Source organism: Manacus candei, unplaced genomic scaffold (assembly GCF_025592945.1).
Source record: "Manacus candei isolate 608988 ecotype Guabito, Panama unplaced genomic scaffold, ASM2559294v1 h1tg000067l, whole genome shotgun sequence".
NCBI lineage: Eukaryota > Metazoa > Chordata > Aves > Passeriformes > Pipridae > Manacus > Manacus candei.
The window spans coordinates 10,115,163-10,131,575 of NW_026138115.1; the positions used below are offsets into that span (position 1 = coordinate 10,115,163).

At 45.1% G+C, this 16,413-nt stretch overlaps 1 protein-coding gene and 1 long non-coding RNA gene across 6 annotated transcripts in view; one reads left to right on the plus strand and one right to left on the minus strand.

The window, feature by feature from the left end:
• The window catches only part of LOC127479441 (uncharacterized), a 122,993-nt gene extending 111,254 nt beyond the window's left edge, over positions 1-11,739 (plus strand). The window contains exon 8 of the long non-coding RNA XR_007907563.1: positions 9,969-11,739. This is a non-coding gene — a long non-coding RNA (uncharacterized LOC127479441). The remainder of the gene's footprint in view (positions 1-9,968) is intronic.
• ESRRB (estrogen related receptor beta) overlaps positions 442-16,413 on the minus strand; it is a 128,525-nt gene continuing 112,553 nt past the window's right edge. For all 5 annotated transcript variants that reach the window (XM_051806379.1, XM_051806380.1, XM_051806378.1 and 2 more), the window contains 3 exons: positions 15,657-15,818; positions 9,343-9,612; positions 442-3,179 (listed from right to left, as the gene is read on the minus strand). In XM_051806379.1, coding sequence (XP_051662339.1) covers positions 2,935-3,179; positions 9,343-9,612; positions 15,657-15,818 — 677 coding nt within the window. In that variant the 3' untranslated portion in view covers positions 442-2,934. The remainder of the gene's footprint in view (positions 3,180-9,342; positions 9,613-15,656; positions 15,819-16,413) is intronic.

Below are 16,413 nucleotides of genomic sequence, written 5' to 3' on the forward strand. Positions count from 1 at the left end.
ACAGGTGTTTCTGTCCCAGTTCCTGGGGAGAGCTTGCATTCCTTGTTTAAAGAGATTAATATATGCTAAGTACTGTCTGCTTCAGTTCCCATCGTATTTCAGAAGCAATTCAAACATTTCCCTGCATATTATCTTCAAGCAATGGAGGATATTCAGATGGGCTCCAAGGTTATGCAGCTTTAATGGAGAAAGAAGTTCCTGGAAAAAAATGCATTTGGTATCTTTATATTGCTCTGTCAAGGCAGGAGTTTCCTCCATACCATAGCCCTACTCTAAATAGCCAGCGGTTTCTGTGAGCTAGAAGTTAACTCGGCAGCTTTCCATAATTGTGTTTTGTAAATAGTTCTGGCTCTCTGTTCTGGAAAGCAGCCTGAGTCCAAATACAACAAAGATAGAAGAGCCTTTTGGGTTTTTTTTTGGGTGGGTGTTTTTGGTGGGGTCTTTTTGGTTGTTTTCTTTTTTTTTTTTTTTTTTTTTGTGTAAGTGACCTTTCCAGCAGGGCCTGACAGAGTAAGAATTGCTTCTTAGGATCTTTTCAGCCCATTTTGGGACAGCTACCTTTGTACAGCAAGTTGGGACACAATGTGCTGTAGCTGAGCTGGGTCATACTCGGCAAGACTGCAACAGTGGTCAAGTGAGTCAAACTTACAGGCAATAAAGCAACATAACACATCTGCAAAAGCACTCCTTCAGGAGTGGCCACAGCCAGGAAGAGTTACCAGAGTGCAGCACATGGCAAGCTGGCTCTGTAGCAGTGGCATGCATTTTACTTTGGTCCCTCGGTCACAGATGGGTACAGGGATCATGAGTGCAACCAAAAGCCTCTCATTTTCTCACCAGCTGCCTCTGGGAGGGAGCTGGGGAGAGAAGCATGAGTATCTGCTCAAAGCACAAGACCACTGTGTAATTGCTACTGCTGTTGGAGCTCCAGTTCCCATGTGCCTTCTGCCCTTTAGGTCTCTGTTGGTTTACTAATATGCCTGAAGTAAGACTGAATTCCTTTATCAACGAAGTACAAAATGAGTGAAGTAGCTACAACTGTGTAGCATAGGAAGAACTCAAAGGAGATGAACTGAACTAACTGAAGTACAAGGTGAGGGCTGGCTACAAGAGCTGAGAGGTCACCATCAGTCAGCATCCATAGCTCAGTCTGCCGGGCAGGGTTCTGCAGCACTGACAGCCCTGCTGTGACACATTCTGCTCCAGTAGAAAACAAGCACCCAGTGTCTCTCTGATCACACACTGCAACCCTGGTTTGGAAGACTTCCTGCTGGGGGCAAGTTACTCCTCTGCCATACCACCTGTCTCCTGGGGAAGCCAGGAAGGGATGGAAGCTTGAGGAGAACAGAGGTAATAGAGTCAGTGGTGTCTCAAATGTAGATCAGAGGCTTTTCCTCACCTCTACTGCCTTGCTGCTGACCACAAAAGAGACAGGACACTCAGGTTGTGTCAGCTCAGGCTAGCTTAAAACGAAGTGACCTAGAAAATAAAGTCTCAAAGAATGCCAGCAGTCAGTTTTGTCAGTCACCTACATTTCCCTCTGGCTACTGAGAATGCAGCAGGTATGGCTTAGGCAGCAGAGCTGATAAACCAGGCCTTGGAGATAGCAGAAACCTGGGTATGTAAGAGGAGTAAATAAACATTACTCCAGTTCTTCTTCTACCAACCCAAGGTCAGCTATTTGCTTTTTGATCAGGAAGAGAGCCTCTTACAGCCTCAGGTATAATATATGTTTGCTCTTTTCCTACTGTTGAGGATAATGGGATGAGGCAGGGGAAGACAGTAGTTGGAGTATCGGGAGTCTTATGCCACCGTCTAATTTATTTCCCTAGGCTGTCACAAAAAAGTAATCTCTCAGGCTCTGGAGCTGCCTCCTCTGAAAAGCAGTGCCCTTGATTCCTAACTAGAATTTGGCGTTAAGCCTAAGTCTCTGTGGAGGCAAAGAGCTATCATTTAGTGAAGTCTAGGAAAGATCTGGTTTGGGGTGTATTGATACTTGGGCAGTAACCATGCAGACAAACCTTGTGTTCTCTGCCACAAGGAACAAGTGGGGAATGGTACTCAGCTGAGCTGAAGAGGCAGGTTTGATACACTACAGGGTGAAAAGTGTGGAAGAATTGTAGTTAGCACCACATAGGAGAGGATGCAGAGATTATCAAGTCAACCCAGCATATCAGGCTCTTTTCTCTCACCATTTGGGAAAGACTTGCATTTTCTCAGGGACATACATCCTACCTCTTCAGGGGCCTGCAGGGATTGTACATGGGATGGACTAGCCAGGCGTAATGACACACTGTACAAGGTCGCAGAATATCTTACACAGTTAGGAGCATCTTTCCCGGTAAGAAGTGGGGCCTGTATGTACAAGTGTTAGAGGAGCCTGGGAGGCAACCTTTTTGTTCAGGAGAGGTCCAGCAGTGCTCTTCTCCAAAGGAGCATCTGCTCTATGGTTAGAGGCAGAAAGGTGACAAAAAGAAGGACCACGGCTGCTTCCCTTTCTAACTGACCCCTCATAACACCAGCAGATAAAGTTTATATTGACTGTTCTTCCTCTCTTCCTGCTTTTGTCCCCACTCCCCCTCTAGCACTGGCAGAGGGAGCTGGGGAGCAGGCAGCCTGGACAGCGCTGAGAGCATCGCTGATCAGAGGGGCTAAGCCCCGATGACCGCCTCAACAAGTGCAAGAGCATATTCAGGTATTTCCCACAGAGAAAACAACGAAAAAAAGAGAAACAGGTGACTGATTAAAAGTTTCCCCCCTTCTGTACACAAGATTCTGCAGTCACGCCGACAGATAGACATTGAATAATTCTTCCATAATAAATGATTGGAGATAAAAGCCGGCGGTGGCTGCTGCTGCTGTTTGGATTACTCCGTTGTCTGCATCTTTGTTTCTAGTTTGTTCCCCGGCCACTGTCGGCTGGCGCTGGGGCTGTCAGACCTTTGCCTCTAGCATTTCTAGGAAGAGTTTATGCATGGGAACCTTGCCCTGCAGTTTAATGCTGTAGAAGTGCTGCACAGCTTTGGCAGCCGTCTGCCGCAGGAGGGGCAAGGTCAGGAGCAGCTTGCCTGCTCGCCGGGGCTCCTCATTGCGCTGACTCAGCTCGTAGTCCTGCAGGGCTTCGTGGAGAAGGTCCTGGAGTTTCTGCACTGCATCCATGTCCTCTATGTGCATGGAGTCTGGGGGAAGGGAGAAAAGACAGCAAACAGACAAGTCAGACATGAGGAAGGAAATCCTTTATGGTTCTGAAGTTAAGGATATTTTCTTTCCTTCTTTTCTGTAGTTGTTGGTTGTTTTGGTTTTGTCATTCCCCCATGCCCCCACCTCCCCGGGAGTGGGGGTGGGAGTGTTGTTGCTGGTTTGGTTTGTTTCTTAAGGGGAAAAAAACACCTTGCTGGCAGGTGTTGGTGCTGCTGCTATGAAGTTTGGCAGCAGCCCAGTGTGTTGGCCCTAGCAGTGCAGAGACAGTAAGGTTGCCAGGGGTAGGTGACACATGTGCCCTGTGTGCTGCCCATTTTGCCAGCCACCACAAGGCTGTGCAGGGGTCGGCCAGGAGCCTTTGTGATTTGCACATTTACTTGCCCTCCATGCTCCTTATGGTGAGAGTCACCCTGCAAGGGGCAGCAGCTGCTGTGCTGCCGCTTGGGAGCAATCTCATTAAGAATAATTAACACTGCTATAGCGCTTCATCTGTCTAAACTGCCTAATTGCCTTGCAGCTGCTCAGGGTGTCAGCAAGACAGAAAAGCCCCAGTAGGTCACAACCAGCGTGCCCAGGGGTGTTGCCAGACCCACCTTTGTACATATGCCCCTGTTTTCAGAGACTGCCAGCAGCTGCTCAGGGAGCTTCCTGCTTAAATAAAGGAAACCCACATCTCCTCTTCCCTTAGGCTGCCAGTTAGATTCCTAAAAGCTGTCAGAGGGGCTAGCAGGGTTTGCAAGGCTAGACAGTTCCTTGGTGTGTCTGTGAAGCTGGTAATGACTGAGTCCAGGGTCGAGCTAGGAAATCGTGTGGAACAGGCTGCTAAACTTGTGGGTAAGTCATAATGCCAGAGAGCAGCACCAAAGAGCAGAGAGGTTTGATTAGAAAAGCTAACCAGGCACAGCATCACTGAAGGTTTGCTCTTTTTTCCTCTTGCTTCTTTCTTAAAACCCTGACAGAGCTGGAGACACTGTTGCCATGTCTTCATTATTCAGAGACTTTTAATCGATACTGAACCCATTGATAAAGATTCTTGCCACAGGGCAATGAATCCAGAAGCCACAGCAAAGGGACACTTTGGCAAGCACACATGCACACCTGTAGTTGCACTGCCTGCCACCACAGCCTGGGCTTTGCAGTGTGGCAGTGCTCTGGCTCAGCCTACTCACAAACACAAATGTGAGGACATGGGTTCCCCAGTGTGACAGCAGTGAAGGGGAGGAAAGCCATCTGAACTGCCAAAATCTCTGTAGAAACATGTGTCATCTCTATGGAGAACACAGTCACAAATTAGACACTGTGAATTTCATGAGATACATTTAATTTAAAAATATTTATGATGCATGATTTATAAAGTATTACAACAGTTGGGAAAATATTATGTCTGGCAAGAAAGCTGTTTAAGAAGCTGTTTAGAAGGAATTCACTAATTAGAGGATATTAAAGGCTTGTATTCTCAAGAAGCCTACTGAGAAAGAATTGTTCTTGCTACATTTACACTTTGTACCCAAAAGACCAGGCAAAGGAGCTCAGAGAAGGGCTGGTAGGTCACCACAGTGACCTGAGCTAGACACAGAGGTCAATTCTGAAAAGTAGGGAGGGAGAAGGATGTTGCCAAGTCAGTCTGGCAACTTCTCCCAGCCAGGCAGCACATTTGAAAAATTTCCATGCACAATCCAGGAGAAGTGAGTAGGATCTGTTTCCCACTCATTCGCAGAGGTCATTTTGGAGACTGGAAGTATCAAAAGTTGAAACTTGGAGGGAAACATCCTCCAGCCTTTCTCTTCAATGTCCTTCTGGCTAGAGGCACAAGGGGGAGAAGTAAACACAGCCTGTCAAGAGTTTGCAGATCCCAGCGGGTGCTAGAAGTACCAGGCAATGAGCCATGGTGCAGGTCAAAGTGGGTGCTCTGGTTTTGGGTACTGATATTGACAAGACAACAGCATTAAATAACTACGTGTATATAGCAAGAGGAACTTGGGAAATAAAGATCAAAGCCTGCCCCACCACCACCTCTCTCTGCTGAAAGCTCAAAATTGGTAGCTGACTGCAAAAAATAAAACAACATTGCAGGATTAATTTCCTTGCAATCCATCAGTGAACCGGTATCGATGGCATTGATAAACTGTTAATTACGAAATCAATAGCTATGAATTTTTACAGCTGTCAGAGCACTGAGATGGGGGCAGGCTGCCTGACCGTGTCCCCGAGGGTCAGCTGGCCTAGAAGCCAGGCTTCATGCCGGGAACCCTTCTCCAGCACCACTGGCATGGGGTACAGGGCAGTTGTGAGAATGGACAAAGCCCACTGCCTCCTCAACTGACTCATGCATTTTCTGGCAGGAGCAGGAACCTCACAGGACCCATTGGTACAGAATTTGCTACACATCCCCTTGCCAGATCTGGATCTTGTTCACTCCATCTCAGCATTAAAATGCATTGGGGAAAAAAAAAGAGGAAATAAAGTTTGGACAATCTTGCATGTCCTAAAATGAATATGTGCTGTGTGTTAAGCTGGAGAGCTCTTCAATACATAGGTTGATCAATTTTTATCCTAAGGAAAGAGGACCTAGGAATGCTTTAAAAAAGACTGCTGGCTCTGAAGGGTAACGACTTAAGTCTTAGCACTTCTACTCTGTTAAAAAATGGGTGATCATATTGTTGGGACTTGCCTGCTGCTCTGGGCATTAAGAATTCATCGCTCAGCTCTCTAAAATGCACTTACTAAAGACAAAGTTCCCTTGAATTATCTTTGCCAGTCCTGGCAGGTGTCCTTGGTGTGTCACACTGCATACTCAGATCAGCCCATTGTCAGCTTCTTCTCTGGTGAAGAGCAATTGAGCTCCCACTTCTGTTTTCATTTGTTTGTATTCCTAGAAACAAAGGGTCAATATACACAGGGCCGCATGGAAGAGAGGAAAGTCCCTTGAACCTGGGTTGCATGAGCAATTATACCCAGCAGGGATAAGGAAAATTCAAGAATTTATCTATATGGGAGGGAAGGCAGAAAGCAGGTTTAGACAGCACAGGTGCTAATCTAAGTGCTCATCTTTAAACCCTATTTCTGACTCAAGGGAGCTGAAGCCTGGTCCAGACTGCTTTCCTACCGTTTTAGCAATCAGCTGTTTGCATGCAGACACATACTTGCAGACGTTTATTCATGTCAAAAATACACAACGAAAAAGAACTGGTATTAAAAGAATGTGAAGGTTGAATGTTAAGTTACAGTAGAAAAATACACTTGCCCTATTACTAGCTTCCTTATGCATGTGTTGCGAGAAGTTTTAATTACATGAAAACCAAAATCTCATGCTTTACTTTCCTATCTTTCAATACAAATAACAAAGCAATATTTTTGTGGATTATGCTCCTACATAGCTGCACTTCTAGCTGCAGTAGGAGAAACCAGTGAAGTCAGAGGGGATTTTTCCATCCAGCTGAGAACATGCTTTGGCCTGTACTTCCTGACCTTTACCTTGGTTTGTTTAGTCCACACCACTGGAATCAGAACCCAAAGCATCTGATGAGTGTTAGTTGTTCTGCTCTGACTTTGTTCAGCGTTTCTCCATTCCTGGTACATACTGTCTCATAAGGCTTACTCTGGGCTTAGTCCTGAAAACACAGTGAACAACAACAGAGAGTGCTTCTGTTGCACTGTGAAGAACTTGACAGCACCAAGGCTCAGATCCTGCAGTGTCTCTGCTCATAGCATGGGCCAGATAAATGTGGGGCACTTATTCTGTCACAACCACTACCTTAGCAATTCAGCCTCTCTGAGGAGCCCTTCTTCCTGTTTAATCCCATGACCTTCCTGGTAGACAGGTTCTTTAACAAGTTGATTACATCACCAAAAGCCACTGTTCCACAGTCGAGAGACGCCAGCCTTGGCCATCTGCCCATCCTGGTTCAGTGGCAAAGTGAAGGCAGCAATTAGAGCTAAAAAAGCAATATATGAGAAATTGAAAAAGGGAGCTAGATAGCAATTTATATGAATCAGAAGTTATGAAGTGTAGAAAATCGATAAGGGAAGTGAAGGACATAGGAGGAAAAGCCATGGCTGGAAGGGCTAAGGACAATAAAGAAGTTTTATAAATATTTAAGAAATAGAAGAAAAACGATCATTTGTAGGGCGTATCTCTTCACCTGGAGATGATTAAACTATTAACAGCAGTGCAGCAAAGACCGAAGTCCTCAGTGAGTATTTCTGTCTTGTTTAGAAAAGAGAAGCATTACGTACTTGTGTTATATGATGATGATTTCTTAGTCTGTTGTTTATGTAGCAACATATTAGAACTATTAGGGCAAACTTCACAGAAATAGGAGAGCTGGATATCTTGGTTTTAACAGTTCTAAAATTGCTAGCTGAGGGCCATCTAGGGCAGATGAATGATTAAAAGTCCTGGTATTTTTAAGAAATTCAAGATGACTGAAAAATTTCTAATAACGCACATATTTTCCTGGGTTTTATCTGATAATTTCTATGCTAGCCTGATGTGAACCACGGCAAAAATAAAGGAAAAATAAAGGTGACATTCAGTTAAGACTGATGACATTTATGAAAGGTGTGCAGATGTGGCACTTAGGGACATGTTTTTTTGGTGGGTTAACAGTTGAACTTGGTGATCTTAAAGGTCTTTTCCAACCTAAATGATTCTGTGATTCTACTGCCAGTCAACATGATACTTTGGAAGAGAGGTCTTGTCAAATAAACTTGATTTCATTCTCTGATGAGATTACAAGTTTGGTTGATAAAGTTAACTGCACAGATATAATAGACTTGGGGCTTTATAAGGCCCTTGGCTTAGGACCACAGGACATTCTCATTAAAAAATTAGCACTATACAATATCAATAAAGAACACTTTCAATTGATTAGTAACTGGCTAGATGACAGATCTCAAAGTAGCTGTCAGTGGTGAATCAACCCTGCAGGAGGAGTTTTCTAGTGAAAATCCAGGAGATCAGTAAAAACCCCAGATGCTACTCAACATTTTTATCAATGAGCTGTAAGAAATTTATTTCTTTTCTTTTTTCTTTTACCTTGCTACTGCTATGACTTGTATGGATGGCAAAGATGAACAGAATGGTGTAAAATGGTGGGGTAGGGCAGCCTCACAGCATCCTGGACCTTACACTTGAAGTAATATATCCATAGCCAAGGAATGCAACTAAGGAACAGGAACTTTATCGTGGCAAGCTGTTAGGTATAAAAAGACCTGGAGTCATAGGACACAGCTCAACAAAGACTCATCTCTGGAGGCTGAACTCAGGCAAACAGACATTAAAGATATGCTGCCTTTAAAAAAAAACAAACACCTGAGAGAACAATTAATTAATAGAGTCAGCTACTATGGAAGATGTAGATTCACCCTCTTTTATTCTCTCCAGCTTCACACAGGGTGTCTTTCTGTAAAACAGCTTTAGCCAAACAGATACTGGTTTCAAGGCTGGGCTGCAAGGGTGAATTTTGTGACCTGCATGATGCGGTTCGCCAAGGAGATATGGTGCGAGACAATGAGACTCAGGGGATGTAGAGGGAGCCCTCGTCACACAGTAGCTTTAGCAGTATGGGACTCTTGAGCACATACGTGTCTGTCCAGCTTTTGTACACTGCAGCCTGATCAATTGAGGGCTGTAATCCAGATCCACACTGTCTCCCAGTTAAAGGGGAATTCAGTGTCTGTGGTCACCGAACATCTCCAGGACAGGACCAGGCAGCTTCAACCCCACAGCTTTTGGTGGCATTTGAAATTGGGACCAGGGTTTCCCTGTTTGCTGTACCTGACCAACACTACTGAGGTGGATGCAGGTGTGGTCCACATTCCCTTTTCGGAACTTATGGCACTGGAGTTGGTTTGCTAATGAAGAAGGGCTTTTTTTACTTCTAGAAACCAGCAGCTAACCCATCCCTGTCTGGTTCCACTCTCTACTACAGGGCCAGAGCACAGTTGGGGCTGCAGCAGCAGTAAGCCTCATTTCTCCCTGCTTTCAAACTTAAGTCCTGCTCTGTGGACAGAAAGGAGCTTTGAGAATGTTGCATGACACAAGCAGAGCAGTCTCAGGCGGTAGGCTCTAGTTTCTTCCCAAATAACAGCATGAGCCTTAACTCCCTGATTACAAGGCTGGCTGGGCCAGGGCTGTACCTGAGTTGGCAAGGGCCAGAGCTTTGAGTGTGACAAACTCCTCCTTTTCCACCTTGAGCTTCTTATAGCGGCGCACCAGTTGAAGAATGGCCAGGTAGAGCTCCAGCAGCCCTGTCAGACGAGAGTGCTCTTCATCCATTATGTAGTCCTCAGCATAGACCAGCTTGTCCTCATATGGCAGGGAGCGGTACACAATGCCCAGGATGAGAATTTCCATCCAGGCACTCTGAAGAAGGCTCATCTGGTCCCCGAGGGAGAGGTTGGAGAACCCTGACAGGGCAAAAGACAAGCAGGGTCAAATGGGTGAGCAGCAAAGCCTCTAGGAGCCTAAGGTCCTTAGTGTCCCGAGACTCAAACCAAGCACTCTTCCCTACTGACCTGCTGCTGTCAAGAAAAACAAAAAAAGCTCACTAAAGTGACCCTATCTCTGTAGCAATCAGCACACATGGACCTTATCCTTCTCTTTGCTCCCATGCCCACCCACAGTCTCAAACAGGAGTTCGGATGCTCTGATTGCATTTATGGCAGCCCAAAGTTAATGATAACCTTGTTTCAATGATCACTGCTTTTTTTTATAGCAGCAACTGTTCTGTACCATATTGTCCTGCTCACTGTTCCTCTTGTAGGTTTGTACTGCAGCTGGGACCAAAGAGTAGAGAAGATCTGATGTGATAGATGGGAATGGCAGGCCTGAATTGCAAGTAAACTACAATCTCAGACTTTGCCAACATGAGAAAAGGTCCAGTCATGACAAAGCACCGAAATGTGTTCAAAAGCTGAATATATTTGTAAACAGAATCCTCGTCTATTCCTCATCACATCCTGATCTCCACACTATCAGCTCTGCCAACAACCCTATCCAGTGACAAAAATACCTTTATGGAGCCTTACAAGTACCTAAATCACAGCCAAACCTGGTAGCAGTAGAACCAGCACCCAGGAATGAACCAAATATTCTCGTCAAATACGGAAAGAGCAATCACCATCTGGAGATAGACCCTGACATCCCCAGAGTCTACTTGAGAAAGCAGAGAGGACAAAACATAGAGGCACTCTCCACCTCAAGGGGGGAAAAAAAAAAGTGCATGGGAAGGAAAACTGTGTCTGTTATGCCCTCCATACTAGCTACCCTTGAAGGCCAAACGATGAAAGATCCTGGGAGGTGGGCACTATAACAGCCATTACAAACAAAAATGTCATGCACCATGTGTTGGTCCCCTCTAGGCAGATTTGCCCATCACAAACAGGCAGAAACTGACTTTTTTGACAGCTTCTTCCTTCTAAAGGTTCCTAGGGCTGAGAGAGAATGGGACACCTAGGTACCTCCCAGCTAGGAGAGCGATGCTCCACCCATCTCCCCTGTCAGTTTTCTCCCCAGATGCATATTAAGCCTCAGGGATCACCAAGAGACTTCACGAGCCTCTGTGCAGAAGCCTCCCAGCCCACTGGCTGCATTCGAGGGTCAGCTGGACTCCTTTATCCCACAGACCCCTCTGCTCACAGTTCTTGGCCCCACATCAGGGCCTACGTAGCCAGTCACCATGATAATCATTTGATTTCTCTTGTTATCAAGTTGGCAATTAACAAAAGACCTGATGATTGCTATATTGACTGACTGTGGGATCTCTTTTTCTATCTGCACTATCTCAGCTGGGGATAGGAAGGCAGAAGGGTGGGTTAGTGGTATTTATTTATCTCTATGCCATGTTTTGTGTTTGTGTTGCCAGGGGAAGCAAAGGGTGATAATGGCCTGGCAGCCCTTGGACATCCAATTTCCCTTATCAGGCCACTGAATAGAAAAGAGGCCCCAGGCCACATTAATTAACAGATACCAATCAGCTGTCACGTGCTGTGAGTGCAAGGTCTGAGGGGAGCAGTGGGTGGGAGGGAAGAATCAATAAACCATTGGGGAGGAGTGTCAGAGGGAACAGCTAAAGAGGAGTCCAGGCTACTAGGGAGAAGAGCTGCAAATCCAGCTCCATGACTGTGAGACTGATTCCTGTACTCCATGTAGCCCTAAATCCTGGTTAATCCTACCTCTTGCTCAGGCTGGGAGGTGTGTGCCTCGTCCTTTGCCTCACCCTTCTGCCCCTTATGCCCTGCACTCAGAATTGTGCTGCTCTGGAATGCAGCCCTCCTGACTCAGTCCAAGTGTAGGGTGATGCAGCTCAAAGGCTTGGGATCATGTCTCCCCAGTTCTGCCTGCTAGACAGGGAACTGATGAGATTAGCCCTGAGACAGAGGTAATGATGCTGTCTGTGCACAGCCACTGCTGCAGTCTTTAGAACCTGAATTCCCTCCTTTGGTCACCCCTCTCCTAGCTCTGACCATGGAGATCAGTCCAGCATTTAGGCTGCTGCTTTAAGTCCATTTTCTGGGTCAGTCATGTGGCCTTTCTGCATCTTCATTCCCTGTTTGGATTACAAAAGGGGTTACACCATCATCTCACTGCAGCCTGCCAACAAAATTTGTTAAAGATTGAGAAACTGCCATGTAGTAGAGCAAGAGGATCCAGGACAGGCATGGCTCATACTTTTCTGCTACACAATAAAGTAGAAAAAATTACTTAACCCTAGCAGTAACCTGTACATTCAGCATCCCGGTTTATCGCCCTTTTCCAGAGGCTCTTATGATAGGTGAGAACAGGAGAGATCATGACCTGTGCCAAGAAGAACAGGAGAGCCAGCTGCAATTGCCCCACCCACCCGGGAAAGCCCCTGGCCAGAAGCATTCCCAGGTAGCCAAGGACTTCAGCTCCAGCAGAGGGTGTGAAGAGAGAGTGCTGTGGTGTCAAGCCTGGACTTGAGACGTTTGACAGAATCAGGACCCTTTGCCTCCAGTATTTACACATGTGGAATGCAAGGGCTAAAGGACTATGCCTGAATTACTGCAGTAAAGAGATGATCATATAACTCTCTCGTGTTATCAAAGTTGAGATCAGAAAAAGTAAATGCTGCTTTTACTTGGCCAAAATCATAGGCTTGCTATTATAGGATTATAACACCAGGGAGTCTCTAGTTGTGAAATTTAACTGCCTGGTTGTCTTAAGCACCCATGAATTGTGAGAATCCAACCCTTTTGCATTCCTGAGCTGCTGATGGCCCAGCATCCAGCAAATACCCTTGGTGATCTGTTTTTTGCTGCTTTTCTCAAGTCTGATCCTGAAAGGTGCTGCTTAATGCACCACTGCCATCCCTAGGCTCCCAAAAGAGAAGCCCCTGGCTCTAGCACAGAGCTGCATGAATGTTTCCCTCCTTTCCAGGTGCAGCTTGAGAAAAGCTGCTTTATTTGCAGTAGCTGATGTGACATTCAGGTTTTTTATTTTTTTTTTTTGTGTGTGTGATTTCCTTTTTTATTTCAGTGGTTTGGCAGTGGGAGCTCCCAAATTAAAAAAAAAAAAAGTCACATAATTTGTGGCAAGTGAAGTTCATAATCTGTTAATTTATTATCATTTCTGTCATCCTGGAGGGCCATTAGCAGAGGTAATAAAAGGAGATGTAATTATAGGATCTGAGGCCACTCCAGACACAGCTGCTGTCACTCCACTTGCCATATTTCATTCTGTGCTAGTACTATCGTCTTCCTAGTGAGAACAGTACAACAGCTACCCTGGGAGAGCCTTCATTGTCACCCCTCAAGAGAAGTCTTGTCACCCTGCATCAAAGCAAGAGAAAAGGGGATGTTTTTCAAAGACAATTAACATGGGGGGAGAGTGACTAGTGGGGAGGGGGCCTCGTACAGAACGGCACAACTCCACATTGGCTAAGTGTGGCTTTTGAGCTAATAGCTAATAAGGCTATTGAGCTAATAACATTTTCTAAATACCATTAAATCATGCTTTATTATTATTATCATAGGAGAGTGTGTTTAAGCTTTAGTGATTTTGTTTGCTAAGACTGTAGGGCAGAGGTTTGTGTTGATACTTGGGATCCTAAAGGGTTGGTATGACTTTAACATCACACCATTCTTTATTAATTCCAGTGTGAATACAAGGCAGGAATATGTAACTTTTTCTCCTTTTTCCATCCTTCTCTGACCAAGATTTCCTGCACACAGGAAGCAATGTCACTTTTTGTTCAAAATCCTTGGAAGGCAGAACTACAGGGCATGGTTAATTTAGACATGTGGCAGTCTCCTGGCCCTGCCCTGCTCTGCCCCCTTGCTGCCTAACTCAGTATGTTTCATACTTGTTCCAGAACTACAGATTATTTTGTTTCATTTTTATGAACTGTCTTTTATTATGTTTTTTTCTCAGTACTGCTCTCTTGTTTAACAATCCCTGAGCTCTCTCACGTGCACACAGTCCTGTTGTACAGTACTGCTGCTGGTCTGAACTGTGCCAGGCTGTGGCTGTTACTGGGTTGCAGGAGAGAAAAATACACAGAGAAATCTGAGATGATAGCAGGTATGTCCTGCTTTCAGAAAGGAGAAGAACCCCTTTCACAGTGTGGGAGCAATCTCTACTATACTCCTGTTCTGAGATAATATCACCAGGCTGGAAAACTCAGTAGGAACTCAGAGCTGAGCATCCCATGCTCATCTCACTGCCACAACTGGGGAACTACAGCAGGGCCCTCTCTGCGAACAGAAATAGCCAAGGTTAGACAAATGTACAATGGCACCTCACTGGAAAGCCGTAGCAGCTAATTGCATTGCCTTAAAGCCACTCCTGTTAACACCCCAAGTATTGGGTTAGTAGAGCAATCCAGGCTGAGTTCCCTAATCACCACTGTAACTCCACTTGTGATGAATCAGCCCCAGATGGATTCCAGCACTAGTGATGGGTGTAATCCCTGCAGATACTGCAGATCTCTCGTAAGAAGGGCACCACCAAGATTAACCTCTACTCAGAAACACTGTCCTGAAAAAGTTTCTCCAGGCTTCACAGTCCCACCTCATAACAATCCATATTCCATATAGCTCAGAAAACCACTAACTCTTGAATCACTTGAGAAATACTCCCTCTGGAAAAAGAGAAGCAGCTACCAAAAAGCCAAAAGAGGAGCTACAGAAAGAAGCAAAATACATGGGAGAACTAAACTCTGATCACTCTTGTTAAGATGCCTCACCAAACACCAAAGAACTTAAAGCCAAGAAACAAAGAAAGAGAACACAGATCCATGCAGTGGAAGACAGAGACAATATGCAATAAATCCTGTGATCCCGTAGTAGAGCCTTGGATATTCTCCTGACACAAGGAAGAGGGACAGAAGGCAAGCAGATAGCTGAAGTAAGCTGTTTATAGCTGTAGTGCACTGTTCATAGTGAATGTCTGAAGCAATCTTTGGAAAGCAGCCATGTAAACCCCAAGGATATCCTCTGACTTCCCTGGCGAGCCTTCTCTACACACAGATCCAGCCTATCTGTTTTTGGAGTGATTGGAGAGAGACTAGAAAGAGAGGGGGCATTTCCCCTTCCCAGTCCAAATCTTTGCCCTCAGAACTTCCTTGATGGCTATGTATGCTCCTTCAGCCTGGGTCCACCCTACCTGCAGGTGTGAGACACTTGTTATGCCACTCAATCACACAGACACACATTGAATATAGTCAATGAGCCTTCCAAGGCCAGTCACACTGCCAATAAGTTGTCCTCATTATTTGTCAACATAGAAGCCTGGAGATTCACTGACAATAGCATGTTGTCTATCACAATGGGACTTGTTCTGTGATGAATCCATTATGACAAAAGCTTTCCTGAGTCTGGGCAAGAATGATCCTGAAATTAGCAAAGTTGGTTAGAGTCTGGTGCTAGTAATGCCAAGGTTATGGGTTTGATCCCTGTATGGGTTATTCACTTATGAGCTGGACTTGATGATCACTGTGGGTCCCTTCCAACTCAGAATATTCTGTGACTCTGTAACATCCACTACAGACACGGTGTGTACCTGCCTTTTTATTAGCAGTAAAGTCCAGGCACTGCCATAACACTTATTCATCTATAAACACAACAGACCTAGGTCATGTTGATGTAATACAAGATCACAAAAGTCCACTGTACCATCCCAGAGGCTGTTTCCCAAGTGCTTTCACTGGGCCACTCAATGCCAAATACAACAGAGAACTTCACTGTATCATATCAAAGCCTTCTGCATAAACCCAGGGCACATACATACAGAGTCATCGATTTATGCACCTACATCATAGGCTGCATTGGAGTTTGTTACCAATGAGAGCCCACCACAAGCAGTTTTCTGTGACAGAACTTTCCATGCATCACTACATGAAAAAATCCTAGTTGAAGACAAAACCGATAAGTGCAGAGATAAATAATAGCTCCCTTTGATGTTCATGGTACACCCTTGTAATTCCGTTTACCTGGGATGTGCTTTGCCCAGCCAATGATCACCACCAGTTCCCTGTCTGCCAGGTCACAGAGGGTTGTCAGGGCTTTGATGTCACTCTCTGGCATGGTTGGATCAGGCATGGCATAAATCTTCTCTGGCTCAGCCACCAGCAAGTGGGAGACGATCTTAGTCACTGCATATTTCAAAGGAAAAGTTGTTGTTATATTTCTCATGATAAAAGGTGGACCCTCCTGGGATAAGACATGACTACAGAACCCATAGGACCTCAGTAATGGTTTTGGTGACAACAGGAGAAGACTACACTGCAGCTACACAAGCTGTAGTGATCTGCCTGTGCCAAACCAGCTCTGCACAGGGATGACAAAAGCAGGAAGCTGCTGTAATGTTGTCAGCAATTGTCTCAACAGGGTCCAACAAGGGGAGAAGGAGACACAAAGGAGTTGGTAGGATGTGGAAAAGTTTAAAGAACTATGGGTAGTATTAAAAAGAGAAATCAGCATCGGACTAGTTTTGTTAACATAGCTTGGGTAAAGGAAAAGATCAGACTATCACTAAATGGATTTACATAATCTCCTAGGAAAGGTCTTGTATTTAACCCTAGGTACAATGAATAACAGTACCTGAGCTGTACCTTAGGCCCACCTAATCTACCTCTACACTATGATCATAAGAAAAAAATCCTAGTGCTGTTGACTGACACAGGAATTTGAAGTGACAACTGCTATTCTGTACATTTTGGGAGATCAATGAAAAAAAATACAGTGGCT